At 45.6% G+C, this 16,926-nt stretch overlaps 2 protein-coding genes across 7 annotated transcripts; one reads left to right on the forward strand and one right to left on the reverse strand.

The window, feature by feature from the left end:
• Window positions 1-80: 80 nt before the first annotated feature.
• On the reverse strand, window positions 81-3,258 carry RWDD2A (RWD domain containing 2A). 2 transcript variants are annotated; one of them, XM_087777029.1, is made up of 3 exons: window positions 3,123-3,258; window positions 2,630-2,875; window positions 81-1,023 (listed from the first exon to the last, which is right to left on the reverse strand). In XM_087777029.1, the coding sequence occupies exons 1-3, from the start codon at window positions 3,183-3,185 to the stop codon at window positions 346-348; spliced, it is 987 nt and encodes a 328-aa protein (XP_087633155.1). In that variant the 5' UTR covers window positions 3,186-3,258; the 3' UTR covers window positions 81-345. The 2 variants fall into 2 exon arrangements, with proteins under 2 accessions (XP_087633155.1, XP_009473892.1); XM_009475617.2 differs by having other exon boundaries at window positions 3,008-3,144.
• PGM3 (phosphoglucomutase 3) lies at window positions 3,241-16,919 on the forward strand. Of its 5 annotated transcripts, none has more exons than XM_087777023.1 (13): window positions 3,241-3,359; window positions 4,396-4,601; window positions 5,214-5,398; window positions 5,911-5,978; window positions 6,294-6,427; window positions 6,584-6,779; window positions 10,600-10,757; window positions 11,777-11,860; window positions 12,995-13,093; window positions 13,427-13,543; window positions 14,214-14,336; window positions 15,097-15,270; window positions 15,889-16,919. In XM_087777023.1, exons 1-13 carry the CDS (start codon window positions 3,320-3,322, stop codon window positions 15,973-15,975), a joined length of 1,671 nt encoding a protein of 556 aa, XP_087633149.1. In that variant the 5' UTR covers window positions 3,241-3,319; the 3' UTR covers window positions 15,976-16,919. The 5 variants fall into 5 exon arrangements, with proteins under 5 accessions (XP_087633149.1, XP_087633150.1, XP_087633153.1 ...); XM_087777024.1 differs by lacking the exon at window positions 3,241-3,359 and adding an exon at window positions 3,520-3,638 and having other exon boundaries at window positions 15,889-16,918; XM_087777027.1 differs by lacking the exon at window positions 3,241-3,359 and adding an exon at window positions 3,690-3,707.
• The last annotated feature ends 7 nt before the right edge of the window (window positions 16,920-16,926 follow it).

Raw genomic sequence — 16,926 nt, forward strand, 5'->3', positions numbered from 1 at the left:
ACAACCGCATGTAGAACCTAACTACAGGTCTGCACCACAGCTTAGTAACACACAGCACAGTACAGATGAGGAGACAAGTGTGTAATTCATGATACTACAGTGTGAGATGTTTATCACCTTGCAAGCACTTTGAGGCGTGGCTCGTAGTGACAAATGCCACTTTTAGGGTCTCAGAAAATAAGTAAACACCTCTCCACATTCAGAACAGAAGCTAAGATTAACTACTTGAACTGTTGTTCTCGTATGGTCAACAGTTTCCCTTTTCACAATAGCTATAAAGCACAATATTTCAATGTTAGCGTCATCTCTTGCTGTCCAAAATTAAAACTCCTTACATGGTTTCTCTTATTTGTCTGGAATTTTGCCTTCGACACCAAATAAAATCTGAAAAATATGTCCACTTTGATGTTGTTTCAGGAATTCTAGGAACTGGCCAAGATCCATGTGATAGTCGTTCCTCAGGCCATAATCACCATGTGCCTGAAACTGCAGGTCTTCAAAAGCATGAAAGAGACGAAGATTATCGATGCTTCCCTCCGTTTCTACATTCTCCACGTGCTTGCATGAAATATGCTTCCAGTTGGGATACCTAATAGCACGCCAAAACTCTTCACAGTTTTCTCGGAGTCCCTCCACACAGATCACACCAGGTTTCCCTGTGAGGCAGAAGCCAGTCAGATTTAACTTCTTTGCACAGTCAAAAATCTTTTTCCTCAATTCCTGCCTATATATATGATGGCTGTAGATCCACATTCGATGCAGTGTTTCTTTAACTACAACTTCTTTTGAAGCACTTTCAGAAGAGATCTTACTGTTTTCCAAGTAAGGCAGGCTGTTTTCTTTCACCCATTGCACAGCTTCATACATGCACAGTTCACCTGAATCTAAAGAGCTGATGTGAGAAGCGAGACGAGTGTTGAGCTGCAACTGTTGCTGTCTGTGCAGCGCATTTGATCTTGCAAAAAGCTGAGGAGCTACGTGAGGATACATATGAGGCAGCCGTACCTGCAATTCCACTTTTACCTTAAAAACAGAACACACACACACAAAAAGAAAAAAAAAAACATCTCTCATGTTTCTGCTGTTTACCAAAGTAATGCTGTAGCTTGAAAGAAGGTACACAGTTACCCTCTAGGGATATTTCTAGTGCATGTTCTCAGCATGTGCTCACTGTTGCTACAGCAATAAATGACTAGTCTGTCAGAGCCAAGGGGCTTTTGAGAACCTCCTCCCTTACCAAACGCACAACTGATCAGCCCAGTTGCTGGATCTACCCCAGGAAAACAAGGCCAATAATTATAGGAAAAAAAGTGTTCATGATTGTACGTATTGTATATAAAGGCATTATTATAATTTTAAGCAAGTATTCACCCTAACAGAGGAAGTATTTTCAGGATTATAGGGGATAAAAATATCTACGTGCATTTTAGGTCCAGGAAAGCTCTAGATTATCTTGCCTGATCTCCTACAAACAACGGGCTGTTGAATTGCCCTTGATTATTCCTACAGTGTCTTAAAAATGAAGCACCTCAGTTCTTTGTAAACAGAAACCTGCCTGTAGTCCAAGGGCAGGAGAGGATTTGTATCTCCTCAGTGCTTGAGGCTCTTGTATACCATTAGGGGACTTTCACTACAGCATACAACCGAACTATTAGTCCCGCAGAGAGAAGTGAATTGTGGAATGACTAATTATCTTTCCAAGTCCCTTGACAATCTGCCATGGAAAAAAAAATTCTTCCCGCAGAAGCTCTCCCTACACAGTTCATAAAACTTCTCTGTGAAGGCTGGTGAAAGGGTGCATTTTAGAAAGAGACCCAGTCTTGTACATAAGTTTTCAAATAATCATGAGGCCACCTCATTACCCGGTAAATTGTTCTGATGTTTTTAATTATCCTCATTCCTAGGAAAATACATATACTGCTAGGTTGAGTTTGTTGGGTTTCAATTTCCAGTCATTGCATTATTATATACTCAGACCTACACTAATGGCTATGTTCTCTGTGCAAGTATTTACATTGCTTAGTTGTCATACGTAACCTTCTCTTCAATAGAAAAAACTATTGAAACTCCTTATACTGTAAGTTCAGGGTTTTGTATCGCAGTTTATCGGCTGGTTTTGGTTTAGCATTTGTGCGAGTCGTCTTAATAGTATTCTGCTGTTTGGGGCTATTCTTACATTATTGTATTTCAAATACAGATCAATGAATGTTAGTAAATGTGGCAAGGGGGTGGAAGACAGCAACAATGGGGACGTTTTGCTAGAATAATGTAAAGTTGAACGTATGTATTCCCACGAGGGGAGCGTTGCCTTTGTAACACACAACTCTGTAAACCAGTAAACTGACAACCCTCCTGTGGACACAACCCTACCTAAGCTCTTGTGAACGCCATGCATGCCAGTGATGTCAGTTGTGTATTCCTATGTGCAATTCTACTAGCCTTTCTTGCCCAAAGAAATTTAAGACTCAAATAAATAATAAAAACCAAGACGTTTTTGTTACTCTTGACTTTTCAAACAGAGAACAGACATTAGGTGCATTTTATCCCTTTTTTCAGGGCAGTTTTTAAGTGTCTGCACAAGGAGCAAAGAAAATAACACACATGAACACATCTACGTGGAAGTTCTCACCTTTGCCTCCCCGACATCAATAGCGATTGAATATTCGAGCTGCGGGGGCAGAGCTCCATCAGTGTTTCTCAGGTAGCGCTGCACGCTGGGCACAGCATCCTCATCCAGGTTTATTTCACCTTTTTTGGGAAACATTGAAAGGAGCATTTCCACTTCCAGCAGCTGGAGCTCCAGGCACTCTTGTACCATGACAGCCATTGCTCTGCCCTCCGCAGACACCGGGAATGAGAGGCCTGGAGTCAAACCCTGGGGTTTAACACACAGTGAGCACTAATCCGTGCAACCGAACACGCCGGCCTCCGCCGAGAAACCTCAGTATTTTTTTAAGGACAGAATTTACATTAAATACGGCTGAGTAAAAAAAGCTTAGTCCCTTACAGGCGTGCTCCGCAGCCAACCTGGAGAATGGAGCCTACGCCAAGGACGGGGCACGGCACCGCGGCCAGCGAGCGGCCGCCACCGCCGGGCCGCGCATGCGCGCCGGCAGCCTCACCTGGGCCGCACGGTTTGAGTCGTCGCGGTAGAGGACAGCGGGCAGCCGGAGGGGAGGCGGCATGAAGGGACCTGTCGCCTCCCCGGTGAGGCCACCGAGGCGAGGAAGCAGCGCGAAGCCCGCAACCTAGCGTCGCCAAGGCGCGGCCGTTGAGCGGACGCTGCGCGAGCCGCCGCCGGGCGGGAGGGGGAGCGCGCATGCGCGTTCGGCGGGGCGAGCCCGCCGCCGGGGAAGGAGGTGCGGTCCGATGCGGCCCGGCAGCGAGGGGGCGATGTTAACGTTAACGCAGAATGGCTGCGGGCCGGGGTTGGGGCCGGGGGGCGGGGGCCGGGGCTTAGCCCCGGCCCCGGCCCCCCGGCCCCAGCCCCAGCCCCGGCTCTGACTGACGATGGGCGTGGCCCGTGCGCCACGTGGCATCTGCGTGCCCGCCCGCCGCGCTGCCATTGGTTGGGCGTGGTTTGGGGGTATGGCCTCGCCGGCTCCGGAAGGGGCGCGCGGCGGCGGCAGCGGCAGGAGGTGAGCGGCCCCGGGTGAGGCGGGGGCTGCGGTGGGGCTCCTGTCCTTCGCGAGTGGGCCCGGGTGGCGGTGAGTGGGCCTGGGTGGGCCCCGAGGCTCTCGGCCGTGCGAAGAGGCGGTTGCTGGAGCCGCTCGTGCGTCCGGTTGGCCCTTCCCGCCTCAACGGCTGTCAGCGCCTCAGGTGCCTGGGGCGGGGTGGAAACCGTGGCGTTGGCACGGCCGGTGCGGTGGGTCCGTGCAGAGCACCTTAGCAGAGCCGCGATCCGACTAAAACATCCAGGTGACGCTGCTGGGGGTTCCCCTGTGGCTGCAAGGGCTTGAAGAGGGAGGTGAGGCTGCTTTTGAACTCAAAAGTTAGTGTAAGGAGTCGCGGCCGAGTGCACTGAGTGGCTAATGTTGCAGTGGGAAATGGCCAGCCCTTTACTGTAACTCTGTTGGGATCCCTGGATCCAGCCAATTGAGAATCGTGGCTCTCCTCACCTAAATCTCATTGTCCCTTCATGATCTGGTGAAATCTGGTCGAGTTCTGTTTAACTAGTGCTGTACTGGGGATGTCGAGGCTCCTTCATGGATTGCTCTGGGAATGGTTCCCCTTGCAGTCCCACCAAGGGGTTTGTGGGACATGAACGGTATTGCGTTGGCACCAGTTTAAAATACTTATGGGCTTCAAAATTAAAGTGCAAAACGTGAAACTAATTACAATGACTTGACTTCTCTCACTTGCATCCGTGTTACTTCGTGTTACTTCCTTCTCAAGAAATGGATTCTGAAGCACTTAAAAAATACTCAGCGTTACATCCTAAACCTGCTGGACTTACTCTGCAGTATGGCACTGCTGGATTCCGCACCAAAGCCGAACAGCTCGATCATGTCATGTTCCGCATGGGCTTGCTGGCAGTTCTCCGGTCCAAAGCCGTGGTATCTACTATTGGCATCATGGTTACAGCATCTCACAATCCTGAAGTAAGAACAAATTTTTCTTTAAAAAGAAAATAGATGTGATCAGTCTGGTGGAATCAAAGCTCTTCATGGTACTGAGAGACCAGATCCTGAAGGCACTTGGACCTACTTAAAGCATGTGTTTAGCCTGCTGCCTGTAAATGTGGTGTCTGTCATGTTTGAAGTTACTTTTCGCCGTACATAGGAGCATAATTTTCTATCACGTGGAAATGCTGTAACGTAGGCGATTTGTAATGTTGGCAAGCTAAGAGCACCCTTGTGAAGAGATGAAATTCTGCTAGTTTAAAAATAGGGATGCAGCAATTACAAATCAGGCATTTAGACTTCTGCTGCTGTGAGGCATTACAGGTTATGAGAATCTCCCCTTATGTCATTTTAATGTCAAATTAATTTCATACCAAAATTATAAGAGGGAAAAAGTCGGTTACTTAATGTGCTGGTTATGTTACTTTTTTTGGCTTTTTAGAGGTTTAAATAAGCAGTTAAATTGCTTCCCAGAAATGCTCCATATTTACAGAAGCAATGTGATTGAACCATGTGTCAACTGTCTTCAAAGAGATTTTATTAAGTTTGCCACTTTTAGACCTGGTATCTTTTGTTCTGTTTTCCTCTAAGGAAGATAATGGTGTAAAGCTGGTTGACCCTCTTGGTGAAATGCTGCACCCCTCCTGGGAAGAGTATGCCACGCAGCTAGCAAATGCAGAGGAGCAAGAATTACAGAAAATAATAACTGAGATCTGCCAAAAAGCAGCAGTGAACCAGCACAAAGATGCTTCAGTTTTTATTGGTAGAGACACCAGGTAATTAGAAAATGCTCTAGATGTGTGCTGCTTTTATGGAAGTGCCAATGTTTGTTCATGGGTGCTTTTGGATGTTTAGCCCTCCATGGCCAGATTATGCTTTTTTTATGCCTAGTCTGCTACCTGTTAAAGTAATTTATGATTATAGCAATAAACAAAAGTTTTCCAATCCTGTTCTTATATTAGCTTCCCTGATACTTATAAGAACTTCCTAGCACTGTTTCTGAATGGGATGCATTATTGTGGGTTTGGGGTGTGGTTTTTTGTGGGTACAGTGTGATGTCCATGTGTGTTCAGCAGTTTACTTGTCTCTGCAATTTCTGGAGTGGTGGCTTTCAAGCTTTTTTATTGAGAGGCCCCTACAATAGAAAAAGGTATGGATTCCTTCATCATATTGAATCTAAGTCTACTGGCAGGAAGCTTGTAGAGTCTTCTTCCACATGTGCTTCCTTCCCAAGTGCATACATAAATGTCTTCTGCAAAGGTTATCAGTTGTATTTGTTGTTTTCCAGGCCAAGCAGCGAGAAACTTTCACAGTCGGTAATAGATGGTATCTCCGTTCTAGGTGGTCAGTACCATGGTATGTTGTGCTTTTGCAATTCTAGTCTGATTTCAAGTTTTTATGTAAATGTGACTCTGTTATGTAGATCTAAAGCAGTAGCCCAGACACCATTTCCTTTTTTGCTTGTAATGACCTTCTTTCAGGACAGTTGTATGGCTTTAATGCCAGGTGGGGAGGGTTCATCTTTTCGTAACAGAACTTGAAAAATTTAATTTAGGTTTCCTGCGCTGCATTTGTCTGTTTATTGTAGAATAGCAAGTACTGTATGACTTTTAAGGAGGAATTAATGTAGTATTCTGTTTCTGAATGTTGTGCCTTTTTATTTTATGCTAGATTATGGTCTGGTGACAACACCACAGCTACATTACATGGTCTGCTGTCGGAACACCCAAGGGCAGTATGGGAAAGCAACGCTGGAAGGTTATTACGAAAAACTCTCCAAAGCTTTTACGGAACTGATAAAACAGGTGAACACTGGGCGTTGTCTTCTTCATGCAAATGTACAAAATTAGTATTTTCTGTTTGTTAGCCTGTTTGGGTCTGAAGTTTTGAATTCAGCATGCCTCTAGTTGTGATTTCACTAGGGTATAAGTTCACTTTGCCCCTTTTTTCCTTCTGCGAAGTCTCCCGGCTCTGGAGAGAGTCAGAGACACCTGAAGATTGACTGTGCCAATGGAATAGGAGCCCTGAAACTATCAGAAATGGAGCCCTACTTTCCAAAGGAGGTGCTAATTCACCTATATAATGATGGAACCAAGGAGAAACTCAATCACTTATGTGGTGCAGATTTCGTGAAAGTTCACCAGAAACCACCTAGAGGTACGTAGTCAGTAATTCTATATCCTTTTGCCTCCTCTCCAGATCTGAAAGCGCAGGGTCTAGCAATGACGTATCATCTGCAGATAAGCTGAGCTCCCCTGTTTCTTACTAAGTGACTGCATGAATGGTTCTGCTTGCGCAATGGAAGGAGAGAATCCTACGGCTGGTTTTGGCACATCCCTAGTTTATGTTAGTGTAAATTGTTTGGAGAAGTACATTATGTCTCTGACTGGCTGAAATATATTTGACAATCTGGTCCAAATGTTAAGCTGGTGGAGTCCAAAGATCAGTCAGGACTGGCTTACTTTTGTTTACTTTACTTCCCTTTGTGTTATCAAGAAATGTTTACATTAAGGGCTGGGGTTGCAGACACTTCTCTGGGTTCCTGAGGAAGAGCTGGGATAATTAACAGCTTGGTGCCAGCAGGCTGACTGATTGACATAAACCAGCAAGGAAATGATTTGATCTAATTTCCTGCGAAGCGCATAAAAGAAAATCCCTGAACTGGGGAAGCAGGCTAGTTTGGATATTAGATTATTTAAGGCTAAACTGGGCTCTCTATTTGACAACAGCACCCTCACTGCAACTGCTAGCCAAATCTGAACACGTACGGTGTCATTTCCCCCTTGCCACAGCTTGCGTGCTGGAGAAATGTAGAAAGGGGAGCAGCACAGTGGCAGTGTGTCACATCTGGATCCCGGCTTTAACTGGGACCGAGGGGAGACTCTGTGGTTGTTTCCATGCAGGGATGTGCTCTGAAAAGAAAACGTGGTTTCATAATCGGTTGCTGAAATGAATGATCTGATTTCTCTGAAGTGTTAAGCAGTAACAGCTTCCTCTTTAAAGTCATAGGAGTCTCAACCTGTCAAATGTTGCAGTTGCCATTACCTCATGCTTTAGTTTGAGGATCTCAATGGCAGTGGGACATGCTCTCTTGTATCACTGTAGGCATGTAGGAGAAGAAACAGGCAAGTTTTGGGGTAGTTTCCTGTGCTCTGAAGGACAAGGTGTCAGCAGTGTGGGCCAGTTTTCCTGTCTGCTTGTGTACTAAAATGTGTTTTTCCAAGAAGGGGTTACAGGATGCAGCATGTCCTTTGGAGCTCCCTGCTGAGTTCCTGACGGACGCTGAAATCAGCCTAGGGAATGGCCAGCTGCAGACTTTCTGAGGAATGGACTCTGAGGTTAATGTGAGGAAGGATCTTGGCCAGCATTTTAGAGAAAACAAGACGTAGAATCATAGTTTTGGTTGGAAGGGACCTTTAAAGGTCTTCTAGTCCAACCTCCCAGCAATGAGCAGGGACATCTTCAACTAGATCAGGTTGCTCAGAGCCCCGTCCAACCTGACCTTGAATGTTTCCAGGGATGGGATCTACCACCTCTCTGGGCAACCCGTTCCAGTGTTGTGCCACCCTCGTTGTAAAAAAATTTCTTCCTTATATCTAGTCTGAATCTATCCTCTTTTAGTTTAAAACCATTACGCCTTGTCCTATCGCAACAGACCCTACTAAAAAGTTTGTCCTCATCTTTCTTATAAGCCCCCTTTAAGTATTGAAAGGCTGCAGTAAGGTCCCCCTGGAGCCTTCTCTTCACCAGGCTGAACAACCCCAGCTCTTTCAGCCTTTCCTCGTAGCAGAGGTGCTCCATCCCTCTGATCATTTTTGTGGCCCTCCTCTGGACCTGCTCCAACAGGTCCATGTCCTTCCTGTGCTGAGGACTCCAGAGCTGGACGCAGTACTCCAGGTGGGGTCTCACCAGAGCGGAGCAGAGGGGCAGAATCACCTCCCTCAGCCTGCTGGCCGCGCTTCTTTTGATGCAGCCCAGGATGCGGTTGGCTTTCTGGGCTGCAAGTGCACGTTGCTGGCTCATGTCCAGCTTTTCATCCACCAGCACCCCCAAGTCCCTCTCTGCAGGGCTGCTCTCAATCCCTTCATCCCCCAGCCTGTACTGATACTGGGGATTGCCCCAGCCCATGCGCAGGACCTTGCACTTGGCCTTGTTGAACCTCATGAGGTTCACACAGGCCCATTTCTCAAGCTTGTCCAGGTTCCTCTGAATGGCATCCCATCCCTCAGGCTTGTCAACTGCACCACTCATCTTGGTGTCATCTGCAAACTTGCTGAGGGTGCACTCGATCCCGCGGTCTATGTCATTGATGAAGACATTAAGCAGTACTGGTCCCAATACCTGAGGGTTTTCCCCTGAGGGAAACCACTTGTCAGTGATCTCCACCTGGACATTGAGCCATTGACCACTACCCTCTGGACGCGACCATCCAGCCAATTCCTCATCCATCAAACAGTCCACCCATCAAATCTATGTCTCTCCGATTTAGAGAGAAGGATGTTGTGGGGGACCGTGCCAAAGGCGTTGCAGAATTCCAGATAGATGACATCCGTAGTTCTTCCTTTGCCCGCTGATGCAGTCACTCCATCACAGAAGGCCACTAGGTTGGTCAGGCAGGACTTGCCCTTGGGGAAGCCATGTTGGCTGTCTCAAATTGCCTCCCTGTCCTTCGTATGCCTTAGCGTAGCTTCCAGGAGGATCTGTTCCGTGATCTTCCCAGGCACAGAGGTGAGATACTTTAATGTAACTTAACAAAAGAGCAGTTCATTTTTGTGTGGCATTACTCTGTCAGGTGGTGACTGCTTCCTAGCTATTTCTCTATTGGCATTAAGCCTGGAAAGTTTTTGAGGCAGGTACTCCTTATGCATTATATACGTTGTTGTATAAATTGAGTATCAAGCAAACTAAAAGTAAAGTATTTTATAGCCAGCAAATCCACTTGTATATTTTTTTATACGGCTCTGAGAAATCTTGGTGATGGTTGCTTTGGAGTGGGGTTGTTTTTTCAGTGGTAGGATTAATGTGCCATCTCCTGCTGTAACTGCACTTTGGTGATGGCTTCGCTGGCATGGGGGTGCATGCTTGTCTTGCATTAAGAAAGTGTGTCTCCAGTGTGAAAGGAAGCACAGGGGAGGTGCAGGTCTGTCAAGTGGGAATAGAATAAAATTAAACAGGCCTGAAATACTTCCTGAAGATGAGCATTTTTGATGCAAGGGAAAAATAGTTAATTCTCATGCATCTTGGAGGGTGAAGTACGTAGTTGTGTTATACCAAGAGTGTGCAGTGGACCTGCCATGTGCTGGGAGATGCAGGTGACGTGGCTCTCGAGCCCTCCTCTGCCTGAGTGTGGATTGCCTCTGCTCCCCGCTCAGAGGAGCAGTAAGGGAGGGGCTGGGCGGGCGCCCCGTGTCCAGCCAAGGTCAGCCAGCTGCCGCTCGCTGCTTTGGGCTCCAGCTTGTGTGTCGGGCAGGCCCCCAAGTGTCACTCCACAAATGCTGGCTCACTCTGCCGCGATTCGCCTCCGTCTGCGGGTGATGCGCGTGACTCGATACGCTCTGTGGTGACGGAGCGCATGAGAAGGAGGTGGGTGTTCTGCTGCTGCAAGGTTTTTGTCCGTGTGATGTAACTGACATTCAGCACTTTTATTTCCAAAGTTTAGAGATGTGACTACACACAGTAGTTCTGGGCCTGATTTTCATACACATCTGGGGAGAAGGTGTAGCATAATAAATGTTTAGAGACCCTGCATCTTTTGTATTAGTGTTTATATTTTTGATCTGAATATGTACTTCTCAGTTGCCATTCAATCCAGCTTCCCTGTCGCAAATCTTCTGGTAAAAGCAATGTCTGTTTCAGAGCATCAGTTTTGTGTGTGTCTGCACAGAGCTAATTTCCACATGAGATCCACACCGGGACCAATTTAAACATTTTGTATCTTTTTCTCTCTCTAACTTGCATTTATAACTGTGTGCACTAGGGCTAGACATGAAGCCCAATGAGAGATGCTGCTCATTTGATGGCGATGCAGATAGAATTGTTTATTACTATAAGGACACAACTGGCCATTTTCACCTAATCGATGGAGATAAAATAGCAACTTTAATTAGTATCTTCCTTAAAGAACTTCTTGCCAAGGTAACTTTAATGTATGAAATGAATGCTGACACTTTAATTTGTAAAGTGTAAAATAATCTAAAGAAGCTGTGTTAGTTTGTACGTGTGCGGTCTCTCTCTACATCTACCTAAACTGAACCCAGTTTAAAAAGACATCAGTTCTGTACCTCAGTGGGATGGCCAAAATGTTGTTTTTACAAGGGTGTGACTTCCACACTCCAAATAAAAATCTGAGTGCTGATATTTTAACCTGGAACATTTTCTTGGTGGGAGAGAACTTTTCCAGGATCAGTGTACAAAGTATTGATATTCCATTCTCTTTTGTTTCGGTATCTTTCATTAATTTTCCATTAATTTTGGGTTCAGTCCTTCCCTCAGCATTTCTGTGAAGCTTTATGAAGACTGGTCATTCCATTTGTGTGCGAACTTGGTTGTGGCGGTCAAGGGGTTTGTATGTCATCGTTCCAAAACCGCTGTCTGCCACATAGCATCCTCTCCCCACAGGGGATATAGAGAAAAAGCTTTTCTTTTTCAGAAGTCCTCTTAGACTTGGTGTCTCTGATACTAAACCTAGATGAGTTATCCTGGTTTGGTTTTCTTAGAGACCAGCTCAGTTCTTTCTTACGCTGTAGCAGAGATGCTGGCCGGTGAGAAGAACTTGTGCTTGCCAACAGCCTTTGCTCTGGAAGCTTTGACTTTGCTGCTTGCGTACATGGTCTGGTGTAATGCCATGTGTCTGGCTAGTGCACTGAGCCTGCTGAAGCTGAAAAAGGGTTTGGAAAGTCTATGCAGGTCACTGAATGGCGAGCTGCTTCAAGCCAGCCACAAAAACTGTGATATACAAAGGCTCAAACAGAATTTGTGTTGTCTTAAACATATAGAAGTTCTCTGTGAGCTGGTTCCTGCCTTTGCTGCCCAGGAGTTTTAAGTGTCTGTAGGACAACATATGTTTAATAATTCTGATTATCCTTCCATTTATCCTACTCCTCTGGCTGCGTGCCTATCGGACAGTAAAGCACTTTTCTTCTTGGATTGCTCAGGTGGGACAGACTTTAAAGATGGCAGTGGTACAAACAGCATATGCCAATGGGAGTTCAACACGCTACCTTGAGGAAACACTGAAGGTATTCTCCAGTTTTTTTCCTGGTAGTTTTCTGCAAATGTTGTTTACTGCAAATCTGTTTACTTCTAAAATAAATGCTACTGTAACAACATGATCGCTAGGAAAACTTAAACTAGGCTAAAATAAATGACTCTTTCAAACCTGCAGTAGCCACTAAATTCTTGGTGGGAAAGGAGATGCAAGAGAGCAAAGCTGAAAAAGTTCTAGTCAGCTTTTACTAGTTTAAAAAAAAGTTTGGCAAAAATTAAACAAAATCCTTTGTTACATCTGGAACAAGTTGAGGAATTTGTGGCTTTGCAACTGAGTCAGTAAAGGCTCCTTGATAAAGGGTCCTTATGAGGGGTGGCTCAGGGGAGACCTTTATTGCTCTCTACAACTACCTGAAAGGAGGCTGTAGCGAGGTGGGGGGTCCGTCTCTTTTCCCAAGTAACGAGCGATAGGACGAGAGGAAACGGCCTCAAGCTGGGCCAGGGGAAGTTTAGGTTGGATATTAGGAAAAACTTCTTCACTGAAAGGGTGGTCAGGCATTGGACCAGGCTGCCCAGGGAAGTGGTTGAGTCTCCATCCCTGGAGGTATTTAAAAGATGGGTAGATGTGGTGCTCGAGGACATGGTTTAGTGGTGGACTTGGCAGTGCTAGGTTAACGGTTGGACTCGATGATCTCAAGGGTCTTTTCCAACCTTAACGATTCTATGATTCTGTATTTTGACACTGGTGGTTTCATTTTCTGTAACAGGCTAAATGTTGTTCAGTATGGAAATGGGGCTTACGATTGGTTGGCAAAAATAGAGTTGAGGTATTATTTCAGTTTGGATAGAAATCTGGTTTGCTCCCTGAAACCATTAAAGGAATTAGGGTTTTCTTGGTTTGGGGTTTTTTTGTGTGGGTTTTTTTTTTGTTCGCTTGTTTTTAAATCAGCCTTTATTTCCACTCAGCAGAATGAGATCTTTTTAGTCAGGCCTGCAGAACTAGTAGGTAATTTTAGCTCTGGGGAGTCAGTAGCTGTGAAACACAGGTTAGTTTGTACCAGCCTACCCGGGTCAGTGCTAGGTTCCTGGTGCTTCCCCTGCAGTTCCCATCTATTGAGGAGCGTCTGTAAGGCTGTTTACATTCTCCGCGTATCCTTGGGCTGCAGGTACCTGTGCACTGTGTCAAAACAGGAGTGAAACACTTGCATCACAAGGCCCAGGAGTTTGATGTTGGTGTTTATTTTGAGGCAAACGGACATGGCACAGTAAGTATGAGCATGTAATGCATAAAAGATCAGCCAATATGTACGAAATTGTAGTTGGATTAGTTGGAGAAGGAGATCTTTTCACTCTCTGCTTACATTTATAAACAAGACTTTTCTCTCCTTGTTTGAGAACAGACTTGTTTCCCCCCTCTGTCTCTGTCATAGCATTGCCACCAGCTCCTCTGTGTTTTATGTGGGGATGGGAATTCACGGTAGCAAACATTAATGGTGGTTATTTGGGCTTAAATGGTAAAAGTTTTTTTCCTCATTGCTGCATGTATCCTAGTTCGTGATGTGGGCTCATCTTGACAAGCTCTCATCTTTTTATTCTAGGTATTATTTAGTAAAGCTGCTGAAACTAAAATAAGACAACTGGCAAAAGAGGAGAAAGATGATGAAAAAAGAGAAGCAGCGAAGGTGCTGGAAAACATGATTGACCTGATTAATCAGGTAAAAATGGAGAGAAACAAATTCCTCTGCTGACAGTCCTGAGGCTAACCCTGTCCGCCTGGGACTGCAGGAGCAGGAAGTGGGGTGCCGTGACGGAAGGGGCCTGAAGGGCAGGAACAGCCGTCTTTAGAAAGATGTCATACTTTCTCACGAGTGGATGCAGAATGCTTTTATCTCGAGCAGTCTTCTGGGTTCAGGACCAAAAAAGGGAATGGGATGGCATGGGAACCTAGTGACAGGATTGGACTTGTTCATGGTTCAATAGCAAGTAATCTTTCATCCGCTGCTTTTCACTAACCGGTGCGGTACGGGAGGATGGGGGTGTTCCAGGGCCCGTGTCCACGCAGGCCTGGGGCTCCCTGTCTTACCACAGGTGTTCTTCACCTGGGGTAGTGCCAAATCGTACTTCACAGGCCAGCTTTAAGCATCCTGACCCCAGAACAAAGGCGAGGTGCCAGTCCTCCTTAGGAGAGCTGAGGACTAGCACTTGCCCTTGGCAGAGCTAAGTACAAGTGTGCTGCTCGCAGGGTCAGCGTTGCAAGGAGGAAAACATAAAACACACCCCACACACACCCCCCAACAAACCAACCCCCCCCCCAACAAGTTGCCTTCGTTTCTTCACTGTTGACTTCTCCAGTATTTCTTCCCTTTCCCCCTCCCCTGTTAACAGACGGTTGGTGATGCTGTCTCAGACATGCTGGTGATTGAAGCAATCCTGGCTTTGAAAGGTCTGACTGTGCAACAGTGGGATGCTGTCTACACTGACCTTCCGAATCGGCTGCTCAAAGTGCAGGTGAGTTACACACCTGGCTGTCTCAGGTTACGGCAGTCACTTGGGCCCTGCTGTGAGCAGCTCTTGCCTGCGTGGATTTAGATAAGCTTTATTTTAAAGCTGAAACAGCCCATTGAAGGGCAGAAGTAGGCCAAAGGAACCATGAAACAACCCAGAGGAGGGACCAGAATTTCACTTGGACTAAAATGAAAATATGACTTCTACAAATGATGAAATAAGAGCCAACTATGTTAAATGGAAAAGCCTGACCAAAACTGATGAAATTTTAACTTTCAAATTAGAAAAATATTCAATTTTTCTTGTTGTGCCACTTTGTGTAGCTTGAATATTCAAGGTCTTTTACTTCTTTATCTTCTCCAATGTTCAGACAAAGACCTTGAGCAGAACAGGCTCCCACGTGGTAGCATTCTATTAGACACAGTAAGGGAGCTCTGGGCTCTAAATTAACCAGAGAGTCAAAGCTTTCTGATCTACTGGAGGAAGCTGCGGCTTCAGTTCAGACCAAGGAGGTGTGTTCAGAACTGAGCCTTTTTCCAAACCAAGCAGCGGTTGGTCTTGTCAGGACTTGGTCAATAGGTGCTGAGTGGGATCCAGGGATCCCAACGTGTTTGAGTTAAGCAGGGAACTCCCAACTTGAGCTCTTCTTCAGGCAACGCAACACATTGAAAGCTGAAGTTCTGTCTTACCTGCAACCTTTTTCATTCTGCTCTCATCATACAGCTCCAGCATGCAAATAAACTGTCTGTGTCTGATGCTGCAGGTTGCAGACAGGCGAGTTATTGACACAACGGATGCGGAAAGGCGTGCAGTCACACCTCCGGGACTACAAGAGAAAATTGATGCACTTGTAAAGAAGTACAAGTTGTCACGAGCATTTGTCCGTCCATCAGGAACAGAAGATGTAGTTAGAATATATGCTGAAGCAGACACACAGGTCAGAGCTTAAACAATTTGTGTATGTCAGGTGGATTTATGTTAAACTATCTTCTGCTTAGCATTGGTTGGTGGAAGGAGAAGTATGTTTACATACTGGTCATTTAATCACATTTAACAGGTGCTAAATTTGGAAAAAAACCCTTAAGTGATCACAAAAAGTCTCTTCAGATTTTCTTTTATAAATAAAAGTCATGTTTAATATTCTCAATGTTTATCTTTAGAAGTAAAAGTTAAATGTTTATAGAGGCAGATTTGACACTAGATGATTTTGAAAAAAATCAACCTTCTAAGAACTCAGGGTTAAGAAGAAAGTGACCAAAGCAGCTACTGACTGCATGATTTCGTAAGAGGCAAAATTAAAAAAATAAACTTTGGCTGCTATTAAGAATTAGTCCACATATGAACTTAAAGTTGGCAGCAAAAGCAGTGGTCCTGCTCTTCCCCCTTCACACGCTCCTGCCTGCCAGCATGACCACAGTGGCAGAAGACACCTCAGGATGCCAGCGCAACATAGGGAACGCAGCATTTGCAGGAAAACGCTTGCCTTAATGTCATGCATTTGCTCTAACCTTCTCATGCCGACACTGATGTAACTAACTTTTAAAACATTCTGCAGGAGAACGCGGATGCCCTCGCCCATGAAGTAAGCCTGGCTGTTTACCACCTCGCTGGCGGAAAGGGAGCGCCACCCCAGCCTCTATAACAAATGGTACAACTGCAGTTAAAAGTTCATAACTCGACTTATTTTTTTAATATTACTTTCTTGACCATTTGCTAGCACAGACATACCCAACCCTTCCTGAGAGCAGAAAGGATTAATCAGAACTGAGTGGAATATTACTCTGCTTATTCTTTACCTCTGTTAGCAACTTACCTCTTAATGAGATGCTCTGGCTGCTGAACGCTTTCCTTACCCACCCGAGTTTGTCTGACTTCTGAAGCTGAAGTGACTTAGAGGTGACTCACTCCTTGACAGTCAGTGGCCTGCTCATGCCCAGAAAGAGTTCTGCCCCCCGCCCAGCTTATTGCATCGGTTATTGTCACATTGTGCCTGAATGACAACTCTCACGCCCTCAGCGCACCAGCAGTAGCGGCGTTTGACTCGAGCTGTGTTGCAACTGCGCTCAGAGTAGCTGCAGCGCAGCACGCTGCTGCGGAAACATCATCTGCCACCTTCCCACAGTGACCGAATCACCTGTGGGCACACAGTATAAGGCAGAGGCTGTCACTGGTCTTGAGATTCAGTTCACCTCAGTTCAAGGGGGAAACAATATAATGAAAGAACATTTGCCAATAACAACATATTATTGCAGTATCATCTTCATTAGATGCTTTTATGAAATTAAAGTGTTGCTTAGAAAGTGATTTGCAGTAATAGTATTTATAATCACTTTTAAGAGGGAAGGGACAGAGACAAGTTTGTCTTCTGTGGCCCTCACTCCTCCCCAGCAGCGTGAAGGGGCAGGGCCAAGGGGAGGTAATGTGTTAAATACACAAGTATCCTCATCCGCATAGTTCAGTTCAGGGCATCTACCTCTGACACACCTGGTTTTCACTGTAGTCCTGTATTAACTCCTGGCATGACGGCACTTTCCAGATTGCTAAATAAGCACAAGTTCTAATGGATCAAAAAAAGAAAAAAAAAGACAAAAAT

The sequence above is a fragment of the Nipponia nippon genome, unplaced genomic scaffold (assembly GCF_047370975.1).
Source record: "Nipponia nippon isolate SJK-2023a ecotype South Korea unplaced genomic scaffold, ASM4737097v1 scaffold_4, whole genome shotgun sequence".
In the NCBI taxonomy this organism is placed as follows: Eukaryota; Metazoa; Chordata; class Aves; order Pelecaniformes; family Threskiornithidae; genus Nipponia; species Nipponia nippon.